At 43.9% G+C, this 27,996-nt stretch overlaps 1 protein-coding gene across 2 annotated transcripts in view; it reads left to right on the forward strand.

The window, feature by feature from the left end:
• dachd (dachshund d) overlaps positions 1–27,254 on the forward strand; it is an 84,058-nt gene extending 56,804 nt beyond the window's left edge. The window contains exons 4-8 of one of the 2 annotated variants that reach the window (XM_079519052.1): positions 9,966–10,111; positions 14,468–14,615; positions 17,900–18,091; positions 19,857–19,925; positions 25,622–27,254. In XM_079519052.1, the coding sequence (XP_079375178.1) occupies positions 9,966–10,111; positions 14,468–14,615; positions 17,900–18,091; positions 19,857–19,925; positions 25,622–25,659 (593 nt within the window). In that variant the 3' untranslated portion in view covers positions 25,660–27,254. The remainder of the gene's footprint in view (positions 1–9,965; positions 10,112–14,467; positions 14,616–17,899; positions 18,092–19,856; positions 19,926–25,621) is intronic. The other variant, XM_079519053.1, reaches the window with a different exon arrangement.
• The last annotated feature ends 742 nt before the right edge of the window (positions 27,255–27,996 follow it).

Below are 27,996 nucleotides of genomic sequence, written 5' to 3' on the forward strand. Positions count from 1 at the left end.
ACACGTCGCTTCCATTTAAAAACCCCTTAAGTATTTTTTTTATAACTGTGAAACCGGGGGCCGCTAATGGATTTGCATCCATTCTTTGGAGGGCTCCCTGCACCAGGCAACCCACAGTCAGTCCTCCTAAGCTGGGCCTTTTAGAGTTTACATTTCCCATTTCCTCTTTAGTTCTTTCATCTTCATTTAAAAGAAGCTCAGTACATCCAGCCTGGATTAGCGCCAGCCGACGTCGCTCGCTCGTTCTGCAGCAGCAACACAGAGCGGCGGAGGCTCTCCCGGTAGGATTGCAATGCCAGGCAATGACACCAATGTGTCTCCCCTCCCCAAACCCCGCTGTAGCTCGGATCTAGCTCCAGGCTATCTGGCCAAGCACACCGAGCTAATACTTGTTCTATTTAAACCTGGTGATTATGAGGGATTTCTTCTCTTGTTTGTTTGTTTGAATGCTTAATTATCAATATGTAATTGGCGTGCGTTTGCGATGTTTGGGCGCACGTTCCAGTGGCACGTTTTTGCTGGTATATGCACATTGCTATCGGGCAGACACAGGACTCTCCGCTCACTATCGGAGTTAAGCTGCATGAGAAGTTGCGCTAATGAATTAATAACTGCCGAACAAAAGGGAACTAAACAATGAGTGAGAAAATAAATGGCTTGATGATTAGTGGGTCAGGAAGATTAGCAGGGTATACCGTACAAATGATCTCCTTTTGAAAGTTGAATGATTCCGGCAAAACGTGCGATCAATAGTCGAGGCCAATTTAATCTCTGGGATTCTTCTGTCTGTTCAATAAACGGGGGCCTGGTCAATGGAGGTCAATATGCGAAGACAATCCAAACACCCTCAAAGCGTCGCCCCGTGTCCTTCCGCGGCTATTATCTCTCTGACAGGTGCGTCTCATCTAGTCGATATAGGTGAGCCATCTCTTCGAGACATCATTATATGTCTTGAGCCATCTCTTCAGGTTATTTCATTCGCTCTGTCGACCGGGGGGGGTCTCCCCGCTTTTTCCCTGTACACCAAATCTCTTCGTTGAGAGTAGCCGATCTATAAGCTCACAACACCACGTATTAGGAGCTTGTCTTCGCCCCGTAGCACTTGCCCTAAGCCCGGACGACCTTACAGGCGTATGCAAAGGCTCAACTTATCTAACTTAGATAGCATTTTATGTAGACATAGCACTATATAGTATATATGCATATCATTATATAGATATTCCACCGTTAGGTTCTTAGCTTACGTATGATTCATGATGACGATTTTTATGTATGTGACGTATTACCGTGTCTTTGTTTCTTGCTTACTGTAAATCGCTCTGGATTAAGAGCGTCTGCTAAATGCCCAAATCTACTATTGTGCATCTTTTGTGACATTCCCGGAATAGGCACGCTTGGGTTCAGTTGGTGTAAAAACGGAGGTTGATCATTGTAACCTCTAACAAGTTGCAGTTACCTCGCGCCCGCTCTCGTTCCATCAACTGTAAGTGATAGGCTCTCCACAAAACACCATTTGGTCTCGGCCAGTGTTCACTTTAAGAGCTCATTTGAAGGTGTGCGCCGGCAGAAACAAAAGTCCTGTAGGCTTTTTATGCAGTCATCACAGTCAGCCAAGCCTGTAATCCTCAGAGGTCCGATAATGACATAGCCCCTGCATTTATTACATGGAGGAGAGGAGAGAGGGAAAACGCTGACTTTGAACAAATGAACACCCTGACCTTTATGCAATAAATATGACATGGGCCGCATAAAAAGACAAGATATCTTCCTCCTAAATGGAAGTCAACACTGATTCGCTCCCTTGTTTCCTGCCCTCGTTCTTGCTCTGTATCTGTTTGTCTTTTTCCCCTTTCTATTCCTGTATCTCTCTCTCTCTCTCTCTCTCTCTCTCTCTCTCTCTCTCTCTCTCTCTCTCTCTCTCCCCCCCCTCTCTCTCTCTCTCTCTCTCCCTCTCTCTCTCTCTCTCTCTCTCCCCCTCTCTCTCTCTCTCTCTCTCTCTCCTTCTCTCTCTCTCTCCCTCCCTCTCTCTCTCTCCCTCTCTCCCTCTCTCTCTCTCCCCCATGTGACAGTTAGGCAAAATGATGAAATGCTTTTAGAAATGTTAGCGCGATACGATAGCATTGCAATTTATAATGCAAACCCACAAATTGCAGTGCGGCGAAATCTCTTCTGTTAAAGGCGTGATGTTACAGAAGGTTATGGAAAATCATCTCTCGTTCTTTAGAAGAGTTAGCTTCTTAAATGTTATCATTACAGGCCGATCTTCTCGACAACAGTGGGCGGCATGAAAGTTATTCTTTATCAAGGACTATGAATAGGCTGTGCCTTTTAACCCATTTTGACCTGAGATCAGATTCTAAAAATGTCTTCCACATCCTGACAGTTCTCTGAAAAAGCTATGTTTCTATGTCAGTCGTTCTTCGATTTAAAAAAAAAATAGCAGACCTACAAGCTCGTAGCGCGCCACTCGGTGGCGCGCTATGAGCTTGTAGATCTGCTATTTTTCAATAGCTAAAGCATAACATAATGCTAACACCAAAAGGGGTTCCCGCCCAAAATGGGTTAAGAGCCCCCGACGCAGGGCATCAACCCTATACACTGTATCGCTTGTGATCTCAATGTGATCTCAATTGAGTATTGCGATTGCCTCCTTTTGTCACCTCGCGCCGCCTCTGTGACAGTAAAGGATTTATGGTTATTTCCTCCGTGCAGCCTGTCCATCTGTGGCTCTGTCTTCATATGGCCTTGAGAATATGATTCAATTTATTAAGGCAAAGCAACAGACTCATTACTTCAAAGAGGTGGCGTGTGTGCGCGAGAGAGGGAGAGAGAGAGAGAGAGAGAGAGGAGAGGGGAGAGAGAGAGAGAGAGAGAGAGAGAGAGGAGAGAGAGAGAGAGAAGTGACACACTGAATTGGTTATTAATGGAAAGGCACAGCCATGGGGCAGTTTGAAATTTAATGATATCCTACAAGAAAATATGAGCGTGTCAGTTTCCAAAAAGTCATGCTAAATGTCAACGTTTTAAGGTCCCGGCGCTAATTTTATGCCTGTGCACAGTAATGTTTTTGAGAGCATTTAGGAAACACGGCCCAGTGGCCAGCCTGATTGTCCCGCTCACCTTCTCTCCTTTCTCCAAATGGGTTTGTGCAGCAAGTGATTTCATCTCTAAGTGAAGGGAACATTAGGTGGTGCGTGCGTGTGTGTGCGTGTGCGTGTGTGTGTGTGTGTGTGTGTGTGTGTGTGTGTGTGTGTGTGTGTGTGTGTGTGTGTGTGTGTGTGTGTGTGTGTGTGTGTGTGTGTGCGCGTGTGTGCACACGTGCGTGCTTGCGTGCGTTTTGATTTTCATGCTGTGATAAGAGAGTGGGAGCCAAATGTTACCTGTTAATCTAGCCCCAAAACGGACCAGGGCTCCTGACTCCATCCCCCCAGTAGGGATGGGGCGGGGCAAACGCTCATTGTCCTCTCTCTCTCCGTATCGAAAAGGAAATGAGTTTAAATGCGATGAGGGCACATTAGCGTGCGTTGCGGTGCTTTTGTGTAACGAGCGAGCCGTATACTCGGTGTGTGTCGGCGTGTTTATGGAGGATTGTGTGTTTGGTGCGTGTCAAAATGTGTGTTTTGCTACGCATCACATGAACCCCAACCTGCCCCATGTGCACAGCACATGCAGGTGTTAGTCATACCTAAGGAATGTCTCTTCAATGCATCATCACACACGTTTCCACACAATGTTCTCTGTCCGCAAACCTGCTCGAGGGGGAAGTGACATCATGCTCGGGTTTCATCCGTACAGTGCTTCAGTGTGTTCTGTCCTATAGATACATTTAAAGTGGGGGGTGAAAATGCACAGTGTATGCTTCAGTTGCATGTGATTTATTTTGCCATAAACTTGAAGAGGCTCCAAAGTGCAGACATCAGTTGCAAGATAAGCTCTCCTCATGTTTTTTTAAGCAGTCAAATTGCATTCGGCTACTTCTCTCCCCGCGGTCTTTCCGTCAGTGCATTTGTAGCGAGCAGATAGATGTTTCCCCTGACAAGATTTTCCAAATCCAATGCTTTAAGTGCAGGTGGAATAACGCTGTGTTAGCCGCTAATGGCCGTCCGAGAGGTCATAACTACTCCATTTGAAGGAGGCTGCCTCCGCCGCAGCGCTGGCAGGTCAAATCAAATGTAATTGTGCAGTGAAAAGCAGCGCCTCGCTTTGTGTCGGCCGCGCTGACAACCGCCAGGTTTAGCATTCACTGCTCCTGCTGGGAGGAACACAGGTTTGCAAGGACAAAGGCTTCACCTGTCAATATATCACACTGCCTGGCTAGCCAAATGTAGCCCTGCTCTCTCTCTCTCTCTCTCTCCCTCTCTCTCTCTCTCTCTCTCTATCTCTCTCTCTCTCTGCCCCCCCTCCTCCTCTTCCTTTGAGTCTGTTTCACGTATCTGTCCATCCATCTTCTGTCTTTCACCATCTATCTCTCGTTCAGCGTCTGCATCCGTCCTTCCTCCTCTTGTCTCTATCTTTTTGTATCTTCCTCTCCCTCTCTCCCTCTCCTCCCAGCCCCACCGACCGTACGAGGGCTCTGCTGAAATGTCCTGGGGGACCCAGATTCAAACACAGGAACCAGAAACATATGGCACATTTTCAACTCCCAAGGTCAATTACAGCTATTTATCCAGAGATTGCAGCTAAATTTCCCAAGGTTTCCTCTAGATTTACAGCAGATTGCAACGCATGTCTGTCACATTTTAAATCAGGCCAGTTTTTCCGTTTGGCTTCCCTCTCCCGCTCCCCGCGACTCTCTCCGTCAAATATTTCAAAAGGCTTTCAAGTGGGTTTTAGACATGTTTTATCTCCGGTTATCATGTGCCCCATCTTTTTTTTCTCCCCGAGTCTCGCTAGGTCCAAGTGCCGCGCGCGCAACACAAATCTAATAACATGTAAATTGGAGATAAGCCCAGATCCCTCCAAGTGATATTTTTTTACATTCATAGTTTGTCAAGTCAATTCCTGGGCCCCTGTTTTAGCAGCACAACACATGAGGAGTGAGAAAATTAACTGGATAGGTGATTCATCATTGCTAGCACACTGTCAAGGACTCCCTCTGCAGCTATTGAGAACAGGGTGGAGGAGGAGGAGGATGCGGAGGGGGGTGGGTGCGGAGGGGGGGGCGCGCGCGTTGTTTTAAATTATGGCATTTCATTCAGAATGCATTGTATTTACAGCGGCCCATTTTTATTTGTGGCTCCTATTATCCCGCCGAAACAGTTGTGCGTGAAATGTTATTTGTGACAAGGGGTGACCTGGCCGGGTGTTTTTCCATACAGTAAGTATTTCATAGTCGGGTGGGGGGGGCTGGGGGGGCTTAACCCATTCTGGGCGGGAACCCCTTTTGGTGTTTTAACTCATTCCATGCCACGTGACGCCTTTGGACGCCTCCCCTTTATGCATTATGTTATACTTTAGCTATTGAAAAATAGCAGATCTACAAGCTCATAGGGTGGCGCGCTACGAACTTGTAGGTCTGCTATTTTTGAAAAATCGTGAAAATGTGGCACGAATCTTTGAATAAATATTCTTTCGCAGCGAACGGTTTAACTCAAATCTTTGCTACTGGGAGGGTCCCTGGAACAACATATTTTCAGATGGGTGTCGGCGGGCCAATTACATATCATTTTTGGGGTCCTTGACATGAAATATTACGCACCATTGATACAGAAACATGAGGTATTTCAAAAAAACTCTCAGGATTTAGAAGACATTTGTTTAAATGTCGACGTACAGGCCTAAACGGGTTAACTGTGCCTTTACCGTGTGCACGAAAAGAAAAAAGCACAAGAGAGGCTGTCACAGCTGCTGTTGGCAGCCTCGGCTAGCGGAGAAATATCACCTGGAAACAGAGCACTCCATTCCACAGGCCCCCATCACTCCAACGCCTGTCGCTGTAATTAAGTTGAAGTCAATGATTCTGGATGCGATGGTGAGAAATAAACATGGCGAACACATGCCAGCGTTCACAGCCAGACACATGGATGGAGAGAGAGGTGGTGGTGGTTGCTGAGGATGGAGAGGGTGAGAGGGGGGGGGGGCAATGTATGTGGAGAGAAAAGAGAAGCATTGGTGGTGTAGCAAAGCCCTGCGACATCTAGATCGTGTTCTTTGGGAATGTACATTTCTAGTTTCATTAAAGCCTGTAGTGATTATATCGATTGAATTAGCCGTTTATTAACTTTCCCATCTCGTTGTTTTTTTCTTTCTGAAAGTGCCGGTATTTATCCCATTTTGTGCGGGAACCCCTTTTGGTGTTAGCATTATGTTATGCTTTAGCTATTGAAAAATAGCAGATCTACAAGCTCGTAGCGCGCCACCGAGTGGCGCGCTACGAGCTTGTAGATCTGCTATTTTTGAAAAATCGTGAAAATGTGACGCAAATCATACGTTTTTCTGAAAACTGTCATGATTTTAGAAGTCATTTGTATAGAATCTGGAATCAGGTCGAAATGGGTTATGCATAGCTCCTGGTGGATATGTTATCTGACAAGGGTGTTGCTGTGTTTTGTAGTTGGGGGGAGTCTGTCGAAACAAAACACGATGTTTGCTTTTTTTCCCATGACAGGTTGTTTCCCCTGCAACAAAGCCATCAAATATTCCGTGTGATCCAGCGTTGTGTCGGAGGGGGGAGGCCTGCTGAGTGGGAAGCCGGAGTTTGTTAAACCATTTTGACCTGAAAAAAAGATTCTACAAATATATTATTAAAAAAAACATGTTTCTATGTCAGTTGTTCTCAAACATATCCATGTCAAGGAACCCCAAATATATATGACATTGGCCGCTGACCCCCATCTGAAAAATATGTAGTTCCAGGGACCCTCTCAGTAGCAAAGATTTGAGTTAAAAACTCGCTCTGAAAGAACATATATTCAAAGATTTCAGGCACATTTTCACGATTTTTCTAAAATAGCAGACCTACAAGCTCATAGCGCGCCACTCGGTGGCGCGCTATGAGCTTGTAGATCTGCTATTTTTCAATAGCTAAATTATAACATAATGTTTAAAACACCAAAAGGGGTTCCCGCCCAAAACGGGTTAAAGCAATGATTTATGATTAATGCCAACATTAAATAAGGGACAAAGTGCCTACAGTACAAATCAATTACAAAGCTACAACGGTAGACCTTTCCCCAAGGTCTACTAACGTCTGTGGTTGTTATGCTGATTTTATTGGAGGTAATATGGCAGAGGGTGATGCATGCACCTACTACGCAACAATACGTCTACATCAGCACGATCGCGAGGGCAAAGCGTAATGCCTTTGATCTTTGATTAGGTATTTTATTGAGATAAAACAGGAGTCTGATGCTGCGGCGGCGCGGCAGCAGCAGGAGAAGACGTTTTTTTTTCTTTCTTTCTTTCCTTCTTTTACGTGCCCACCCCGACGCCCTCGTCGGAAACGCAGAAGGGAATGCACCAAACAAAACAAATTACCACAGGAGTGGCTTCTTAAAAGTAGGCAATTCATTATTTTTATGAAGTTAAATTATAAACAAATTTTAATCCATTAGGCAACCATCCATTCTAATTAATCAACAGGAGCGAAACTCGCATCTGAAAAAGGAGAAAGGTTGTTTACTCTCTCCACGGACCAACGGTGCATATTTCACCATCTTCCCTTCGCAGAGAGAGAGAGAGCGAGAGAGAGCGAGAGAGAGAGAGAGAGGAAAGAAAGAAAGAAAAAAAAACACACATACACAATTACACACACACACACACACACACACACACACTCCAAATCACAAACCTAAACTGTGAGTCTGAACACTCGACTTTTGGCGAGTGCATGTTTCCAGGGCATTTGCAGATGCTTGAAATAATCTCCAATGTTTTTGCTCAATCTGCTCCGAGGATGGGTGAAATAAATACTTTAAACTAATTAATGTAAGACCAGCTGTTCCCACCACTTGGCTGGCGTTGGTGAATATTGATGGAGGGAGGGAGGGAGGGAGGGAGGGAGGGAGGCGGAGGCAGAGCCGCTCGGCTCCGTTCTGTTTGTACAAGAGTCAGGCCGCCACATAAACACGTATGAATACTGGATGAGAGTGGAGGGGAGAGGGGGGTGGAAGGGGGGGGGGGGGGTGGGGGGGCTGGGCTACGAATTGCCAAATTAGATTAACAATTAAAAAGCCGATGCCGGTGCAAAAAGGTCCTGTAGTCTTTTTCAATCAAATATGTGGAACTAGTTTTTTTGTGAATAAATGTATATTTAACCAATCTGTGTGGTAGAGTATGTTAATTAATCCAATATAAGTGTTGTACATCTGCAGTGGGTGGAGGTGGTCTTCCTGCTTCCTCTAGGCCCTGTGTTTGGGGTGTAAGTGAAGTTCAAATCCTAATATCTGTCCTGTGGATGCTCCGTCTTAGCTCTACTGGTAGAAATGTTGTTCCCCCTGCGTTGGAGACCCGGCCGGGTTCGAATCCCGGGGAATAAGAACATCAATCTTAGGGACTGCAGACTTTAATAGACTGCCTGTGAGATGGACAGAGGACGTTTACCATTGGTGGAAACCCCAGGGGCGAAAAACAGGCCTTAACCTATTTTAGGCGGGAACCCCTTTTGGCGTTAGCATTATGTTATGCATTCGCTATTGAAAAATAGCAGACCTACAAGCTCGTAGCGCGCCACTCGGTGGCGCGCTACGAGCTTGTAGGTCTGATATTTTTGAAAAATGACTGACGACTGACTGACATAGAAACATAGCTCTTTCAGAAAACTGTCAGAATGTAGAAGACATTTTTAGAATCTTATCTCAGGTCAAAATGGGTTAACAATTGAAGAGGCAAGCATAGGCTACTGTCTCACTTTATAGTATATACTGTAGGTCCTGGAAATCTGCGTATCTGTCCATTTTTATCTTCAGTCTGCAAGTGAGTCGAGTCGGTCCACCTCTGGGTCTCTGGGTCTTTGTATGCACGTGCCTGCATGGGTCTGCATATCCTGCCTGTCTGTCTTGCATCTCTTTCTTCCTCTGCATCTCTGTCTACCCTTCCACCACACACACACGCACATGCACGCGCACACATACACATGCATACGCATATATACACAGCCCCAGAGGCCTGGTGGAGAGGCTGGACAGCAGATGGCAGGGCTCTGCCCCTCTCTGCCGGTGATGAATGGAGGATGATGTCATCTCAGGTTTTGACAGGCACCCGTGCGTGCGTACACAAAGGAAGCGCCGAGCCTCTGGGGTCGACGTTGTGGGCCTGCTTCTGATTTTGGGGAATCGCCATGACATCTCTTAAATGGGAAAAGCTGGATTTATGTCCTGCGATATATTGTTTAACCCCTCGCTCGAGCCCCCCGAGAGGAGAGACGATACACTAGAAGACTCTCCTAAGAAGCAGAACCTGCTATGCTTCTGGGAGCTGGGATTGGCTTTTTTTTATTTCTCTTCCTTTTTTTTTTAACGGATCAATACAGATCTGCTACTGGTCACTTAGAGTCAGGGTCACTGTGTCTCAGGCTCTAGTCTTTATGGTTGCCTTCTATCTATCTGTGAGTGTGAATTAGCCTGGCATGGCCAGACTAATATCACTGCCTAGATATTAGTCTGGAACTTGGGGGTGGAAGTTTTTTTCTCCAAGGGGCGGTTAGTGGTTTACAAACGGATTCCAACATCACAGCATAAAAGTCTCACTTTGAATAGTGGGCTCTGATTGGTCACCCCACAACTCTGGGGTGAACGAAATGTAATTCAAACTGAGGAGTGCCAGACCAATCTCCACAGGGATTCTTTGTTTTTTTCCTGTGGCAGATTTGTCTGGTTTCCAGGCTAAGTGTGAATGCCCATGAAAGGTTTGAAGTTTCCAAATTGCACAATAAAATCCTCACTGAGGATTTGACTGTGTCTGGTTCAAAATATAGGAATGGTTGCTAATTCTCAAAATTATGATGTTGTTGTGTTTGTTATTTCCAGAGGATAACCCGATGTGCACCCCGACAGCAAGAGACAGCTATGAGAGGTTGTCATTTGCCGGACAGGCTCTGCCCCCCGGCTTCCCCTCGCCCTTCCTGTTCCCCGACGGCCTGTCATCGATAGAGACCCTACTCACCAACATACAGGTAGCGTGCAAATTAAGTGTTAATTGAACTGTGAGAATGTATAAATGGAGCCGCTTTGTTCCGTTTGCAGGGGTGCATACTTAGTTTATAGACTAGTCATTGGTTAGACATGGGTTAAGGTTAGGTTTAGGTGTGCTGCCCTGTGGGAGGTTAGGGTTAGGGTGAGGGTTTGAGATAGGTTGTAGTTGTAGGACTAATGACTGGTCTAACCAATGACTAGTCTAAACCAAGTACTGTCTAAACTAAGTACTGCACTCCGTTTGCATGCTCTCAGCGATAAATTTACTTCTGCATTCACTGTGATCCTTGTTTTACACGTGTTCCCCACATGTTGTGGCCTCCTGTTCCAACAATAGAAATCCATCACTGATATATTCGCAACCTTGCTAAACCAATACAGTGGTATCCCATCAATTCTTCACTGATATATGTAACAATCCCACGTAGCTATACTTACGAATACCAAAGCAGATCACGCCAGTAGAATGATCTCTAAAACTCAGCTCAAAGTATTTGGGGGTTTTTTTTATGGGTTTTTTGATTAGATGCCGGAAATAAGGTCTGTGGTTAACACAAGCTTAATGAGAGATTTTCACGTGTTGATCTACCACGTCAAATTTAAGTCATTGAGTACCCCACTTTTATTTGTCTCTTAACCCATTTAGACCTGACGTCGAAATTTAAAAAAAAAAGTTTTCTAAATCATGACAATTTTCGGAAAGATTTGAGGCACATTTTAACGATTTTTCAAAAATAGCAGACCTACAAGTTCATAGCGCGCCACTCGGTGGCGCGCTATGAGCTTGTAGATCTGCTATTTTTCAATAGCTAAATTATAACATAATGCTAACGTGACATGGATGCGTTCCAGGTCTCAATGGATTAACCCATTTAGACCTGACGTCGAAATTAAAAAATGTCTTCTAAATGCTGCCAGTTTTCTGAAATAATGTTTCTATATCAGTGGTTCTCAATATTTCAAGTCAAGGACCCCCAAAAATATCTGTAATTGGCTGCCGACCCCCATCTGAAAATGTGTTGTTCCAGGAACCTCCCAGAAGCAAAGATTTGAGTTAAAAACGTTCGCTCTGAAAGAATTATATATTCCAAATTTGCGCCACATTTTCACGATTTTTCAAAAAATTGCAGACCTACAAGCTCGTAGCGCGCCACTCGGTGGCGCGCTACGAGCTTGTAGATCTGCTATTTTTTCAATAGCTTAAAGTATAACACAATGCTTAAAACACCAAAAGGGGTTCCCGCCCCAAAATGGGTTAAAAAAGGCGATTGCTAACAAGTGGCAAAGTGGGACTACAGATGTTGTCGGGGGCATTACTACACCTGGCGACGTTGATATCCTGCGACCATGGTGTAGTTTGTTTATAGGATCTATCGTGAGCTTTTTACTTCTGGCGATTGAACTTACACTTACAAAAATAGTAAACCGGGTGGGTGTTCATCTTGCAGAACAAAATGAGTAAGCATCTTTTTTTTTTTTTTATGTTTTTTTTTGTGGCTTTCGCCTTTATTTTATATTTTTTATGGAGGGACAGACAGTAGGCTGACAGGAAATGGGGAGAGAGATGGGGGGGAAGACATGCAGTAAAGGTCGTCGGGATCGGGAGTCGAACCCGCGGCACACTGCCAGACTGGATTACCAGCCAAGGTGCCTGGACCACTGAGCCACGGCCCAGGCCATGCGTAAGCATCTTAAACTGTTATTAGCCACAGAGTAGATTCTCGGCAATACTCCATAATGTAAAACTCCTATGGACTTATTATTGAAGAAAGCACGAAGACGCTACAGCAAATTCCTCCTTCCCTTCCAGCTACAAAAATAGGTCATCATCCCTGGACCGCTAACAGGTTTTTGGTGGAAGGGCGAACCGTGTAGAGTGGAGACACTCCCTAAACTCTAGGAGGCACCGCACGTCATAAATTTGACCTCCACAATATCCTGCACCCAATACATTAAAACCCCACACTTTTTTAAGACCTTGCAACTTTTAGTTTAATCTGCAGACCTTGACAGCGTTGCTGCCTCTCCTCCGAGTGCCATTTAGGCTTCAATGCAAACACCCCCGGTCAGAAAGATGAATGTATTTGCCTTGTTGTGTGTGAGTGTAATGATGTGTGTACAGCACTGCCCTTCTCGTTGCAACCCGGTACGCTTTGGCATCGAGAGGTCCCTGCGTCTCCTTCCTTTTGGCTCCCGTGCGATAATTAGAAAAGCCACACGTTGTATAACCCTCTCCAACTCCCCAGCACACTGACGCTAAGTCATCTCCGATAATGATCTCTGCGTTGAATATTTATATACGAATCAACAAAATGAAGCCGAGCGGAAAATTAAGATAAAGCAACTTAGTATAAATTGGGGTCACGAGAATCAACAATTAGTAAGATATAGCCCTGCTGCATTCGGTGTAATTGCACGTCGACGGGGAATAGTCGTTGTCCAATAAGACGGTACTGTACCGTCGTGTTCTTAAGCCATTTAGACCTGACGTCGAAATTATAAAAATGTCTTCTAAATCCTGATAGTTTTCGGAAATACCTATGTTTCTAGGCCTATATAACTCAATATTTCATGCCAAGGACTCCAAAAATTATATGTATTTGGCGGCCGACCCCCATCTCAAAATATGTTGTTCCAGGGGCACCCACAGAAGCAAACATTTTCAAGGTTTGCACCACAGGTTTGCACCACATTTTCACGATTTTTCAAAAATAGCAGACCTACAAGCTCGTAGCGCGCCACTCGGTGGCGCGCTATGAGCTTGTAGATCTGCTATTTTTCAATAGCTATATAACATAATGCTTGAAACACCAAAAGGGGTTCCCGCCCAGAATGGGTTAATTTGTCCTCTGTCGCGCAACTTGTCACGCGCCCCGAAATAGCGGATCTACGGCGGAGCTATTAGATCGTCTACTTTTTTGCCGCGTGACACCGGGGGCACGACGGAAGTATAACAGGCTTACGATTCGGAGAGCTGTACCTTCCAATTGTCAAGAAAGGTCTTAGGAGCGTTGGCTCTGTGACTGATATATTATGGCATTTGCATTACCCACTCAAGCTGTGTCTCGTAAGGAGCTTACACATGCAAATGCAAAAAGTCTGATACCGTATGTATCTCTACCAATCCAGTTGCGGCTGACATCCCCTTACTTAACCCATTTTGGGCGGGAACCCCTTTTTGGTGTTAAGCATTATGTTGTGCTTTAGCTATTGAAAAATAGCAGATCTACAAGCTCATAGCGCGGCACCGAGTGCCGCGCTATGAACTTGTAGGTCTGCTATTTTTGAAAAATCGTGAAAATGTGGCGCAAATCTTTGAATATATATTTCAGAGCGAACATTTTTAACTAAAATATTGGCTTCTGGGGGGTCCCTGGAACTACATATTTTGAGATGGGGGTCCGTGGCCCAATAGAGATAATTCTGGGGGTCCTTGACATGAAAAAGGTTGAGCACCACTGACATAGAAACATAGGTTTTTCAGATTTTTTTTAGGATTTAGAAGCCTTTTTTTCCAGTCCAAAATGGGTTAAGAGGGAAGCAGGTACAAGAGGTTCAACAGATATCACAATGGAGGGAGAGGGGCTCAGCGTGCGAGGGTCAAGCTGTGGGCCCTCGAGCCATAACGACCCCATGACTCTCTTCTCAGTGGACCAGAGCTTTTTATTCGTGACGGCAGAAAGTCCAAGTTAAACCAGCAGTATTGAAAGTTCAACATGTTTTCCCACCTGCTATCTCAGGACTTGACAGAGCGGAACAAGTCTCCTCGCTGGGCCGCATGGGCTCCTGTGTAGTCTCTCTCTCGCTGCTGCATGTCACGGCTTTGACCGAAAGGGGTCAGACAAACTCGGCACTTAATAGCTTCTGTTATTCATTATAAAAACGTATTAAAACCAAATCGTTGGCTTTTCTCTTCTTTTTTAATTGATGGTGTTTCCTCACTCGCTGCTCATACTGTACTGTCTTTAGAATTGACCACAGAGAGATGAAAGTGCCTACAGTATGACAGTAATGTGCCTGAAAGGGATCACGTATCGCCAGCCGTGTTTTGTCCCTGTGTGATTCTCCAGTCCTGTGGGCAGTACAAAGCAGTGCTGTGACATACTTATACCGTGGCTCGCTGTCATTTCATCTTGAAGCTCTTAAATAGCTCACATCTCTCTCTCTCTCTCTCTCTCTCTCCCCTCTCACTCCCCCTTCTCCTCTTCTCCCATTTCCTGTGTCTGTATGTATCTATGTGTGTATACATCTGTGCGTGTGTGTGTGTGCGTGTGTGTGTGTGTGTGCGTGTGCGTGTGCGTGTGTGCGTGCGTGCGCGTCCGTGCTTGTGCGCACAGGGCCTGCTGAAAGTGGCGATTGACAACGCTCGTGCTCAGGAGAAGCAGGTGCAGCTGGAGAAGACAGAGCTGAAGATGGAGCTGTTCAGAGAGAGGGAGCTCAGGGAGACCCTGGAGAAACAGCTCGCCGTGGAGCAGAAGAACAGAGGTACTCCTGGTGTTTGTGTGTGTGTGTGTGTGCCTGTGTGTGTGTGTGTGTGTGTGTGTGTGTGTGGGTGGTATATGAGAGCTGTGGTGTGCTGTCTGAGCGGATGAATGAATATACCTGCATGGACTGTGTATTTCTATGTGTCTGTGTGTGTGCGCCGCACACATACCTGCGCGCGTGGGTGTGGTTTGTGCGTGCGTGCTGCTGTGTATGTTTGTGCACAACACCATACCACAGCACGCGCACACACACACACACGCACACACACACACACAACGCTTCTAATTTAATCAGACAACACCAATCAAATCACAAATGCACACTGTACACTAACATGAACAAATAATGAACAATCTTTCAAACACACAAGCAGGACAGTAAGACAAGTGTACGTGTGTTTTCTTTGATGCCGCTTGCAGCGATCCGCACGTCTCCCTTACTGCACTCCCACCCTAATTAGAAATACATATTAGGATATCAAAATAAATGTCTTAACCCATTCAGGCCTGACGTCGAAATTTAAAAAAAAGTTTTCTAAATCATGACAATTTTCGGAAAGATTTGAGGCACATTTTAACGATTTTTCAAAAATAGCAGACCTACAAGTTCATAGCGCGCCACTCGGTGGCGCGCTATGAGCTTGTAGATCTGCTATTTTTCAATAGCTAAATTATAACAATGTATGTAACCACCAAAAGGGGTTCCCGCTCAAAATGGGTTAAGTTTCTTTGCCAACAAAGGCGAGGCTACATTTACTTCACTTAATGGTCTCATGTTCTATGCATCAGCTTTGTGTATGATTAATGCAAGACGTATATTGAATGAGAAAGATTCATGAAAAACATCCCTAATAAATGTTTCAGTTTGTTTTAACTCCCCGTAGCAGTTTGCTAAACAGCACCCACCCAGTATTTGATCAGCCCTTTTCCTTTTAATTGTATTCATTTATGTTCTGCTTTATTAACCGGCATGTGACTGAAGTGGCTTTTCTAGATGGGTTTTAACCGTATTAATGCCAGGAACGTGGGATTCCGTTCTATTCTCCACCACCCCGCCTGTGCCAGAACGTAGAAATCCGTCTTTCTTTAATAGCTTGAATGCCGACAATTTACGGCCGTCTTCCAGGCTAGACTGCCTATGTTTAAAGTTACCTTTGAACAGCCACTGCAGCGACCGCTGAGCTGCTTGTCATGAAAATCCACTTTCAAACGGTGTAATCGCTTGTTGTAGTGTTGAAAAATATTCTGAAGTGCCGAACATTCCCATAACCCTTTGCACGTCGGAGCGACGGACCTTTTTGCGATGACGTCATCAAAGCGCGTCTCATATCCCATTCTGTCCGGTGGATTGCCCGCTGATTAAAAACGTTGATTAAACAATGAAAACATAACTCGGGCAACTCGCGAATCGCAGGGAAAGTGTTCTACAATTAATTAACTCGAGCAACTCGTGAATAGTAGTCAAAGTGTTAATGTCATTTAATCCGGCAATTAAAAATATGTTGTTGTTTTTTGCTTTTACTCACATGTTAGACAGCCTACATACGGATCCGACATGAACGCGCATGCGCGTATTACTCCTTTTTCTGCTCAAAATGAGCCAAAATCCAGTTTTTGGAAGGTTATTATTCTCTGTTCTTACATGGCACGGTCGAAAACTCCTCCATTGCGGTTCCTCCGCTGCCTACACTGTGTGTGGTCACACGGCATAAACAATATTAGTTTGCCTCTTCTACAAAAATAAAAGTTACAAGTTACCAGGCTGCATTCTGTCGCGTGTGCCAAGCTGTCTTTCTCTTGTATTATACCGTACTTGTATTATTTCCCACCACGGAGTAACCTCGCGTCAGACTATCCAGCATATAGCTATATCCACCTTGGAGGAAAGGGCAGTGTCGGTAGGCCAATCAGAGGCAGGCGGGGCGTTACCATGTCTATGCTCGGACGTAGAATAGAATCAGGCGTGGACACAGTGGCCTGGGTGGGCTGCACTTCTTGGTTGCCTAGGATCTCTTCTTCTACTTTGGAATTTCGCGCATTTGACTGGCACTGGCCTCACGATCCCCGCCTATGTGTCGGGAGGGAAAGTGTTAATGGATTTAGTTATAAAAATAAAATAAATATTGAATCTTGAACCAAATTCACATGGTGGTCAATTTGCTCTTAACGTCCTGACACATCAGAGGAGGGTTTTCTTTTCTTAGTGATTCATTTGTCCAAAAAAAATAAAGAAAAATGTGTAATTTTCATCTGTTTATATCATGAGTACATTCACACAGAACGCAAATATTATGCAGCCATAAAGCGACATCATTTATATTCGGAAACCAGGACGACTTTTTTGAGCTGCCGCACTTTAAACTAGATAAAGTGCCCCTCGGGGCACAGGTCTCCACCAGGGCAGGTCAGGTTGTGGCCTCCTGGTGGCGCTATAATAGGCCAATGTGAAAAGGGTGCCATTTCTTCTTACGCCTTGGATGGCAATTGGATGATTTGAGGCATTTTGTTACAAAAATGTGTTTTGCAAAAATCCACTAATGTGAAAAGGATGGGATATATTAGATATTCCTCAGCCTAGTAGGAAAGTCTGTGAAAGATTTCACATAAATTGCACGCTGCGTTCATGATTTGAGGCTTTTTGTTCAAAACGGGCCAATCCTGCAAACTTTGAAAGCCAATGTTAGCCAATTAGGATGGAATATGAAATATCGGACAGATCCGTCTTGAACACATGACTATAGAGATACTGTGTAACGATTTGCGGGATTTTTGGACAGAATCTGGAGGAGTAATATCCAAAAATGTGTTTTACAAAAATCGGTCTCCTGGTGGTGCTATAACAGGCCGTTCAGGAAGTTTTGGGGCAGAGGTTCATTGTTGGCAACCAGGGAGTGTGTGAGCAAAATTTGGCATCGACCGGGTTAACGGTGCCGAAGATTAGCTGGTAACAGACGGACGGACAGACGGACACACACGGACGGAGTGCAAAACGTACTCTCTCCCCATGCCTTCGGCCTGGTGGAGACAATAAAGGCATCGATCTGTATAAGTGAGATATCAGCTATACTGTTTAGTTGTACTGTACTGTTTATTTGCCACGCCCCCGTGTGTAAAGGCCTTTACTTCATAATACTCTTGTAAGAAGTAAGAGCAAAATGGCAGATTCGTGTCAATATTCATCTTAATATATAATAACTACTAATTGCAAAACAACAACAAGGAGGCCTCTCCATAACAGATACTTCCCCCTCTCTCTCCCCTCCTCCTCCCCCACTCTACTCGCAGCGATCGTCCAGAAGCGCCTGAAGAAGGAGAAGAAGGCCAAGAGGAAACTGCAGGAGGCGCTGGAGTACGAGTCCAAGAGGAGAGAACAGGCCGAGCAGAGTCTCAAACAGCCGTCGCCCGCCGACAGTATGCGCTCGCTTAACGGTCAGACCCCTCTCCACGCAGCCACAGCGGCACATTGCTTTTTCAAAGGTCCAGTGAAATGAATTATTGTTTTTAACACTTTTAGAGCATATCCGTGGTCATTTGTGTGTATTTTCTGTATCATAAAAATCCAATTTTAATGACTTCCCTTGAATTAAAACGTGCTGCGTGATGACAAAGCGTGGCGCGGTCCATATTGCTGCACCGTCTGCATGTCTGATTTTGATTACTGAACTACTCATGACATCTAGACAGTGTATTACTCATTTTTAACTTAATCACCGCGCTAAAATGTGTATCTGAAAACATTATAGGTTCGAAATAAGCCACGTAGTAACTGCATCCTTTGCCGCCCGCCTGTCTCTGACTTGTAAACAAACCAACTCCACGCGGCGCGGATGTAGCGGACGCTACGTCCCACAGCCTTCCGTTTCAGACTGAAAGCTTCAAAATAAAATGCCCCAAAAAGCCATATCAAGCGATATCATTTTGGCCTTTTCTGGCTTTATTGATAGTACACACAGGGGACATAGACTGGAAACGGGGAGAGAGAGAGACGGTTGAGTGACACGCAGCAAAGGTTGTCGGGATCGGGATTCGAATCCGCGACGCCTTTCAGGCTTCATTAGAGCCTATGGGCTCCATTTTTGTCACCCCTTATCCCTAAACTTCTTTGCCTTTTTTTTATTTTGAAAAACATTTTTGAATAGTTCAGATAGATCTACATTGACACGTTGTAAGCTTGTAGACTGGCCATTTTAACAGTTCTACTGCGTACTACGCGTTACCCGCATTATAATCAAATATTCCACGCTGCCGAGATTGTTTTATTACCTTTAGATCATACGCTGAAGTATTTGGGCTTTTGATCGGCGAAAATCCGGCGAAAATAGGTTCCTCCGTTTGTTATTCGCACCACCCGCCATCTTTCTACGCCAAAGATTCGCCTCCAAGAGGTGTTTGGAGGCGGACAAAACCCCCGTTCACTTGTATTGGCCTCAATTTCCCAGAAGCCCTAGCAGCCCAGCGCATGGGTTGATTTCCGCTTTCGTCATCATAACATGAAGCTCTATCCACCAGCTCCGCAGCAAAGACGGAGTTTCTTTTTAATTATTAAAATACGGCGATTTAAACACAATGTCGGGTATCGCATATTAAGCAGGGCATATAGTTTGATCAATCAATTTAAAGCCCTCAAATTGTTAACTATGCAAAAATGTTTAGCAAAATAGTAAAAAAAGGCAAAGAAGTTTAGGGATAAGGGAGGGGTTTAGCGGTGACGAAAATGGAGCTATATGTGGTATGCGCCTGGACCGCTAGGCCAGTGTGCACCTGCCACAGCACCACATTTAATGCTTAGTTTATGTGCCGTTGCATGCCGGTGTTGGCATGCCACATGCCAAAAAATAGCCCATCGAAGGACGCACAACTAAATTTAAATTGGGCTTTAGTCTGCAATGTTTTCTCCCATAACCAATATTGTCTATCTTCCACCGTGTGGAACACATTTTTTAACTAAATTATCAGTAATTTTCTAAATGATCAAATGTTAATCTCAATCTTTTCCCCCATAGGCTACTATAAATCCAAATGTATACTCCATCACACGATGGTGTGACTCTGCAAACACGTTCGCCAAGCAACGTGGCCTTACTACGGCGCAGACATTAGGTTTTATGATTCTGCGTTTTCAACTGTCGTGAAGCCTATGGCTTCGCCTCTCGTCTTGAACGGAGGATGCCGTTAAAGTATAGCAGCGCTGATGGGTTGGTGTCAGAGGTGTTTAACCGAGGTGATTCCTCTCCTCTCCCAGATTCTCTGACCCCTGAGATGGAGAGTGACCGCAGCAGTGGAAGAACAGATGCTGAAAGGACAATACAAGGTACAGGGGCTCAGATGAGACTATAAATCTCTCTCTCTCTCTCTTTCTCTCTCTGTCTCTCGCTCGCACGCACGCACGCACGCACGCACGCACGCACGCACGCACACACACACACACACACACACTCACACACAATTTCACTCTGTCTTCTCTGGATTCCACACATGGAGGTGAGTGTACCCACATGCGCGCACACGCACACACACACACACGCACGCGCATGCACGTTGCACGTGCGCACAAACAGCACTGTGAACATTAGTTTGTGTGCCTGCTGTTAGGCTACACAGCTCACCATCTGGGCCGCAGCACTAGGTCAAGATCATTGCCTTTCTGCAGACATAATATTGTTCTTTTGACTACTTTTTTAATGGCAGTGTTGCCTTTTGAATTCAGATGTATATGCTTTTGGAATAGAGGCTATAGGATAGAGGAGGTGAATCGGAGGAAATGATCACAGAAGATGGAATGGAAGGAGATGTTTTGTTTACAGCTCAAGAACCATTAATGAGTCATAAAAGCCATGAAAAGCAATGGAAATGCCCCCTTTGATAGTAATAAAAGGAACAAATCAATCCATTTTATGAATAAGCCGTGTACATTTTAACGGTCGGTTTGTTTGTTAGCCTTGGGGGTGCAGTGGAAGCCTGCGTTTGGGGAAGGCAGGCGATAACCTCTGTAGGCTCTCCGCGCTATCTGTGTTTACCCAGATACAAGACACCTTGCCGGGGTCGAACATCCTCATTATTAGTATTAGAACTTCTTCCTCTAATAATGCCGCTCCGTGGCCTCCTCTGCTCAGAACTCTTCCTTATCACCAAGAAAGCTTCCTAATTTATCCTGGAAAATAATACTCCATGTAATGTACTTTGAAAAGTGGAAAATGTTCATCTTCGTAATAATCCAGGGCCCCCTTTTAACTCTTTAACCCGTTGAGACCCGAGTACGATTCTATACAAATGTCTTCTAAATCCTGACAGTTTTCTGAAAAAGAATATATATTCCAAATTTGCGCCCATTTTCACGATTCTTTAAAAAATAGCAGACCTACAAGCTCGTAGCGCGGCACTCGGTGCCGCGCTATGAGCTTGTAGATCTGCTATTTTCAATAGCTAATTAAGTATAACATAATGCTTTTAAAACACCAAAAGGGGTTCCCGCCCAGAATGTGTTAATGGTCGATTAGTCTATTTGAACTGATACGTTGTTAAAAGCGGCGGAAAAAGAAAGAAGCCGGGCAAATTGTGCTATGAAGAAAATGATGACTCCTCTTTAATTAAATGTCATTCCGTTACTGCAAGGGATCTGAAGGGGTTTGACTGTCCAAAAGAAGGAAGTCCATATGTCATCATTTATCCAAAAAAAAGATAACTTCCGGATACAGCCCAATTATAATTCCACCCCCTTATTTCATACCAAGTTAGTATATTTAGCAACTCTAATTTCTAACATTTCGCCGTAATGTGGAGCCATTCCACCCTTTGTAGTATAATCGTTTCAAATTGAACGTCTTCAAGTCGTTACACCCGCCTCGTTAGCACGAGATCTCCTTATTCGTCTGCCAGAGACCGTCCTCGCCTCGCACGCATATTTGATGCAGGCATTATTTTCTTTCTTTTTTTTTCCTTTTTTCGAACAGAATTGGACCTACTGTACAGATCTCCATACAAAAGAAAGCAAATAGAGGAAGCCTTTGTTGGCCCCTCATCTGTGATGGAGAGATATAATGTGGCCATGGACCATATCACTCTTGTGGTCTCTCAATAGCACTGATCATTGCCCTGAGGAGTGGCATGAAGGAAGGGGGGGGGGGGGGGGGGGGGTACTGAATAACCGGCGACATTCTGCGTTTCTGTTCAATTAGAGAAGCATTTGTCTGCCACCCATGTCTCCTCTGCTCTACTCTGCAAGCCTCGCTGTATAATTAACCTCAAATGGCAAAAAATGATGTTGATAAATTACACAAGCAAAGGGGGGGGGGGGGAAAACAAGCCTATCACTCGCATGAAAGCAGAGAGAAATGCGTGTTATATTCCCGACTCCAAACTCAGGGAGGGGAATGGAGAGAGAGAGAGAGAGAGAGGGGAAAAAAAATTAATGAGAGCATAATTTTAGAGAACTAATTATTTCTATTTGTCTTTTGTCACACTTCTCTAATTCTGCGATATTAACACAGTCTGTGTTTATTAATTGCTTTCGCAGTGTTTTGAATCGGGTCCAAGTGGGAGCGTGGCTGTTTTCACAGGCAGGCGAGCTACTGGGACTGTACCTCGCCAGTAACTGCCTGGCAACGGTGCACACATGAATATCTTCCCCCTGTATCTTCTCTGGTTCCCGCCTGCTTGCCACTCCATGTGTTCGGCAAGTTTACACGACCCTGTGCACAGAGATAAAGTTCTTTGTTGCAAGATTAAACATCAAAACAGTTAAAGTGAAATTAAAATTAAATGAATGAATGTCAGTGAAGCAAAAAGACTGTAATTAATGGATCCCTTAATTGTCTTCATAAAATATTTGCATGGGCATAATTTGCATAATTTACATGTATTAATTAATCTTTCAAAGGAATTTTATGCTGAGAGAAGCCAAAAAATCCCTTTGTTTTATTTAGCATCTAATGAAATATTTATCCTCTTTAATGAACTTTTCATCTTGATTTGAATATAAAAATACTAAAGTTCTAACATATTTTGATGAGACATTCTTTCATAAAATAACGTGTCAAAATGTCCCAGATCTTTCTTATTTGCGTATGCAAAGCAGATGTTTCAACATTTGCAGTAATATTGCACCCTGGCGCCCTGTGCAGTGGATTTGAATTAGTGAGATTTCCTTATCAAGGGGTCTCCGATGATTCCCAGACGTTTGTGATAATTTGATCTCCTCCGTGTACAATGCCACAATATCTGACATGGGGGTGCCTGGTGGCTCAGAGCCTCAGACCATATGCTATGCTGCTCCTTGTGAGAGCGAGGAACTGGGGTTGAATCCGACCCCTGTCTCGCCTCGCCTCGCATGACTCTACTCTCTCTCTGCCTTTGGTTTCCTGTCTTTCTCCTACACTGATCTGAAATAAAGCCTAAAATACCACATACCAAAAATATATATCTGACATTCTCCTCGCAACTTAGTTGTCATCTGATTCTGTCAAGGAATCAGCTGGCCTTTCTAAAACTATGATGAAAAATGTCCGTCGACTACAGTACCTTTTTTCCCGGACGAAAACGAAATAAAAACTAAGCTATGATGACTTAAACTAAGAACTAAATACATTGACAATAAAAACTAGACTAAAATGTCAGGGAGGGACTTGTGGAGAAGAGATCCAGTAGAACTAAAAGACAAGTCATTTCAAGTTTGGTTGCGCTCCGGTGTTGCGATCTAGTCATCAACATGACTCAACAAACTAAAATGACAAGACTATGACTAAACTGAATCAAAATTTGCTGTCAACATTATCACTATAAACAGCTCCAGCTGTGAGGCTGGTCGGTCAGACGGTCAGACAGACAGACAGACAGACGGTCAGTCAGACAGACAGACAGACAGACAGACAGACAGACAGACAGACAGACAGACAGACAGACAGACAGACAGACAGACAGACAGACATATAGCTCTGTGTTTCATCAGTGTCAAGTTGTGTATCTCGTTGCACACCCTCAACACCTCCCATGCAGCACACACACACACCCCCTCCTTTTGGTTGATTTTATTCTTAGCGTTGCATTCATGCTGTAATGACTTTTACACATAACTCGGTGGTGTTGCTTGAATGGAGGCGGCCAGAGTGCAATGCCTTTGAGACCTACGGCATTGCTGGGTAATTAGCCTGTGTGTTTGTGTGTCCCCCCCCCCCCCCCTCTCCCCCCCCCCCCCACAACAAGCCTTTGTTCTCGTCTCTCGCCCTGCATCACAATACATAAACCACAGGCTGAAGAATGAGCTCAGTCTAATGCAATGGACTAATTGATGAAGAACTGATAACGCAATGAGTAGGCCTACATATATCGAAATCATGGCAATAGATTGAAATGTTGAAGCGTATACTTTCATTTTTGTTTTGCACGTGCCTATTTTGGCTTGTCGTTTCGGCAGAGACGAAATTCTGAAATCTTCAAAATAATTAGCAAACATTGCCGCGTGACCATCGAAGAATAGTAGGGCCTAAGAAGTGGTTAATGGAGGAAATACCGAAGGTAAAAATGAGTTTGCCTACATGAAGTGAATGGAGACACACAAGGTGTACCTTACACATCTCCATGGGATTCGAAGGAGTCGTGTTCCCTCTGTCACCGCCGCTCCGCTTGTCATGTCTGGCTGCAGACGACACGACGCTGTTCCTTAAAATCTATCGCCACTTTGTCTTTCCAAGTGCGTTTCCCTTTAACGTTGAATTATTTAGGTGCACTGCCACGGAGTAGGGGAGGCTGCTGCTTAAATCGCAGTAATGTTGCATTCTCTGGCAAGAGGAAATGCACGGGTAATAAACGTCAAACATGCTCCTGAGCTGTGCCTAACAGATGCTTTTACCAGCTCAGCGTCGGAGCAGCGCTGCTCGCTCAGGCGTACGCTCAGACAAGAGTGTTCTTTGGAAATGGACAAAGCTCGTTAGGTTGCAGGTGTCTGGAGATGGCATCGGAGAAGGAATGTCTGCCGCTTTCAATAAACACTATTTCCTTGCAGGAAATGTCACTTATAAAGCGTTTACATCATGAGTGCAATATTATGCTCAAACAGGCGTATCTTGGATAGATGTCTTAAACTCATGTGACGTGCGGTTCTGGCGGGCCCGGGTCCGTGGCTCTCGGACTCGCAGTTCCTCTTCTGATTTTTTTGTGTGTTTTGTTGCATGATTGGATGGACGTGACGTATTAAACGTCATCATGAATAAACGGGTTGAAATGGTTTTACTGAACAGATTATATTTATATTAATATGTCTGGGTCCCCACCTACTCACTCAGGGTTGACGTGTCACACCTGCAGGAGGGGCACCAAAATGTGGTGTTTTGATTGGATAATGGTGGCACTCCCTTATTATAAAAGTACAAACTTTTGTGTATGTTCACATGACCTGATGAAGATCAAATAGATCGAAACGTTGTCTGAATTTTCAATAAAGAACGTCTTTCTTGTACCTGTGGTGTGCGGGCTCCATCCAATATCTACTGAAATGGTTTTTACTTCACCATAGGACATATGGCTGTAAATATAAATTGTTTTGGCCCTAAAAAATAAGTTCTAGTGTTGTTGCTTATACTTGCATTAAACACACTGATACAGTGTGTTTAACAGTGTCTTTAACACTGATACAGTGCAGTATGTCATGCTTGATTCATAGCCAGCATTATTAGTTTGTCTGTCCTTGTAAAGCAGCTAAAATTACACGGCTAGAGGGCCAACTTTGACGCCCTTAGAAGTTGTCTTTCAACAAGTAAAACTGTTAATACTTTGTTGCATGTTGGTGTCCAGCTGCGCTGGAAATAGCAGATCTAAAAGCTCACAGTGCATCATTATGCAACTCGCTGTTAGGTTGTAGATCTGATCATGTTCGGTGATAAAAGTGTAAAGAAGTGTTCGGTGATATAAAGAGGTGTAAATCAGGATGGAATTGCATCGGCATCAGTATGATGTCGGTGTTGGCTGGCGATGTGGGCTAACCTGGGCCGTGTGTCAATCTGTATTCTGTTGCAGATGGAAGACTGTTCCTGAAAACCACAGTGATGTACTGATAAGGCCGAGGAGGAGAGCTGCTGGATGGGGTGGAGAAAAAAAATGAAAAGAATAAGAAAAACCCATGAAGATTCTCAAGAGCCCTTAACCAGGGCTGATTTAGTAGGGGAAAGAAGTCAAGCTGCTTGTAGAAGTTCAATGGAAAGTGCTGTGTTCGTGCCGAACGCTGGAGTCACGTTGGGTCTGACTAGTAGAATTAAGTCTTTTTTTTCTCACAGATGTCGACAGAAAATGGTTTGATAAAAGCAGGTCTGGACACAGTCAGTTGGCTAAACTGAAGGATGAAAAAAAGAAAAGAAAAAAGTAAATATATTGAGCACAGTTAAATGTACCAATGGTACACAGTTGGTAATAACTCGTATAAATTCACAGCACTGAAGATTTTTTTTATACTGTATTTCAACCAGCGAGAAAGCTTTCGAAAAAAAAAAACAATTCGACTGAAGTTTGTTTTGTATTTCAAATTGATTTCAAGATGTTGATAAGTGTAACACCTGGATGAACCTCGAGGGGGGACAACCTAATGTGAATCTATCCATGTGTTGTTGATCAAAAAAGAGATGACTGATGTTTGATTTTAACGTTTTCTTTTTCTAAATTAGATGAAAATACAATCAAGTTTCCTTTTTACCATTGTTGTATATACAAGATCTGATGATAAACTAAAGGAGAAACTCACTCTATCAGAAACGGGGTGGATTGACAAGGTATGTGTATATAACGATAAGAGGTATTGTGTATGCAGTAGAGCTATTAGGCAAACAATACCGCCATTTATATAAACTTATAGTTTCGTTTTGTTCTTCTTCTGAGCCATCATTCTTTCAAATAGCTGCCATTTTTTTGGTGAGAAAGCATGCAGGCATGTAAATGTTTGTCCTGGAATTATGATATTTAATAAAATCCTATATTGTGCTGAACAAATACTAGGGTTGACGACTCTCTCAAGCCCATATGATTTTTTGAAAAACATACTTATCAAACGAGTTCACTTTCAAAATGAAGACTTCGCTTTTCAATAGTACCGTAATCTTTGTAAGAAGAGTGATGTACTTTGGATTTTAATGTACATTTTGTTTATCATGAAGCGCCCTCTAAACGAACGCCTCGGAAGGCTTTTCCTTTTTTAAATCCTGTCTCTTAATGACCAACGTGTGTCAGCTTGAGTATTATATACAATCAGTCACTCATGACGCAACTTTGACACAACTAAATGCCATTTAATGACATAATCCCTGTGTGACACACACAAACACACACACAAACACAAACACAGATGAACTCTCTTTTTTTCATTCATGATGTCCTAATGAGGAAAAAAAACAAATCCCATAATAAGTAATTATTTGCTTGTTACTGTCCCTGCGGACAATACTTTTCTAATTTTGGTGCTTAAGCATCTGTGTATAAGTTTTATTCTCTAGACGAGCTGATGTCATATTCATACAGTATAACAAGGAACCGTTTTAGAACATATGATGATACAATCAGGTGAGAACCAGTGTCCCATGCTCACAATGTGTTTGCTTACAGTTGGGTGCCACCGATATTGTCCCTTATCATTCGACCCATTTAGGCCTGACCTCAAAATTAAAAAAAATCCTTCTAAATCCTCCAGTTTTCTGAAATAAATATTTTCACGATTTTTCAAAAATAGCAGACCTACAAGCTCATAGCGCGCCACTCGGTGGCGCGCTATGAGCTTGTAGATCTGCTATTTTTCAATAGCTAAATTATAACATAATGTTTAAAACACCAAAAGGGGTTCCCGCCCAAAATGGGTTAACTGTCCTTTTGCGCAGATCACGCAAACCTCAGCAAAAAGAAAAGGACAATATCGATGGCCTCCAACTGTATATTTGATTTTTGGATTTTTGATGGAGTGTCTATAGGTCTGTTGTCAACTTGTCACTGATAACTTATACAGCTTCTCAAAATCATCTCTTGTACTTCAAATTCAAATAAAGTTAACATGTTGATGATAACGCAATGTGAGTTAACTATGTTGCTCAGCAGTCTCGATATACAAACTGTACAGCGCCACAATGAACACTCTTTAATAATGTATATATACAGTAAAGTCTTATGTGTTAGTGAGTGAGAGTGAACAAAGGGTCCATTTCATCACTCTCACTTACACGAACATTCAGGCTTTTACTGTGTACCGATTCTGAACAGCATGATCTAAACTAAAGAGTCCTCAGTCACTGGATTCATTCTCATACTGAATCTGGAGTGTTAAATGAACACTCCAGATTCAGCTGTGTAGAGAGTACAAAGGGCCAGTAGCTTGGCATAAAATGTAAATAGACTCGTAGTGTGCCAAGATAAAACGT

Source organism: Electrona antarctica, assembly GCF_951216825.1.
Source record: "Electrona antarctica genome assembly, chromosome: 13".
Lineage (NCBI taxonomy): Eukaryota > Metazoa > Chordata > Actinopteri > Myctophiformes > Myctophidae > Electrona > Electrona antarctica.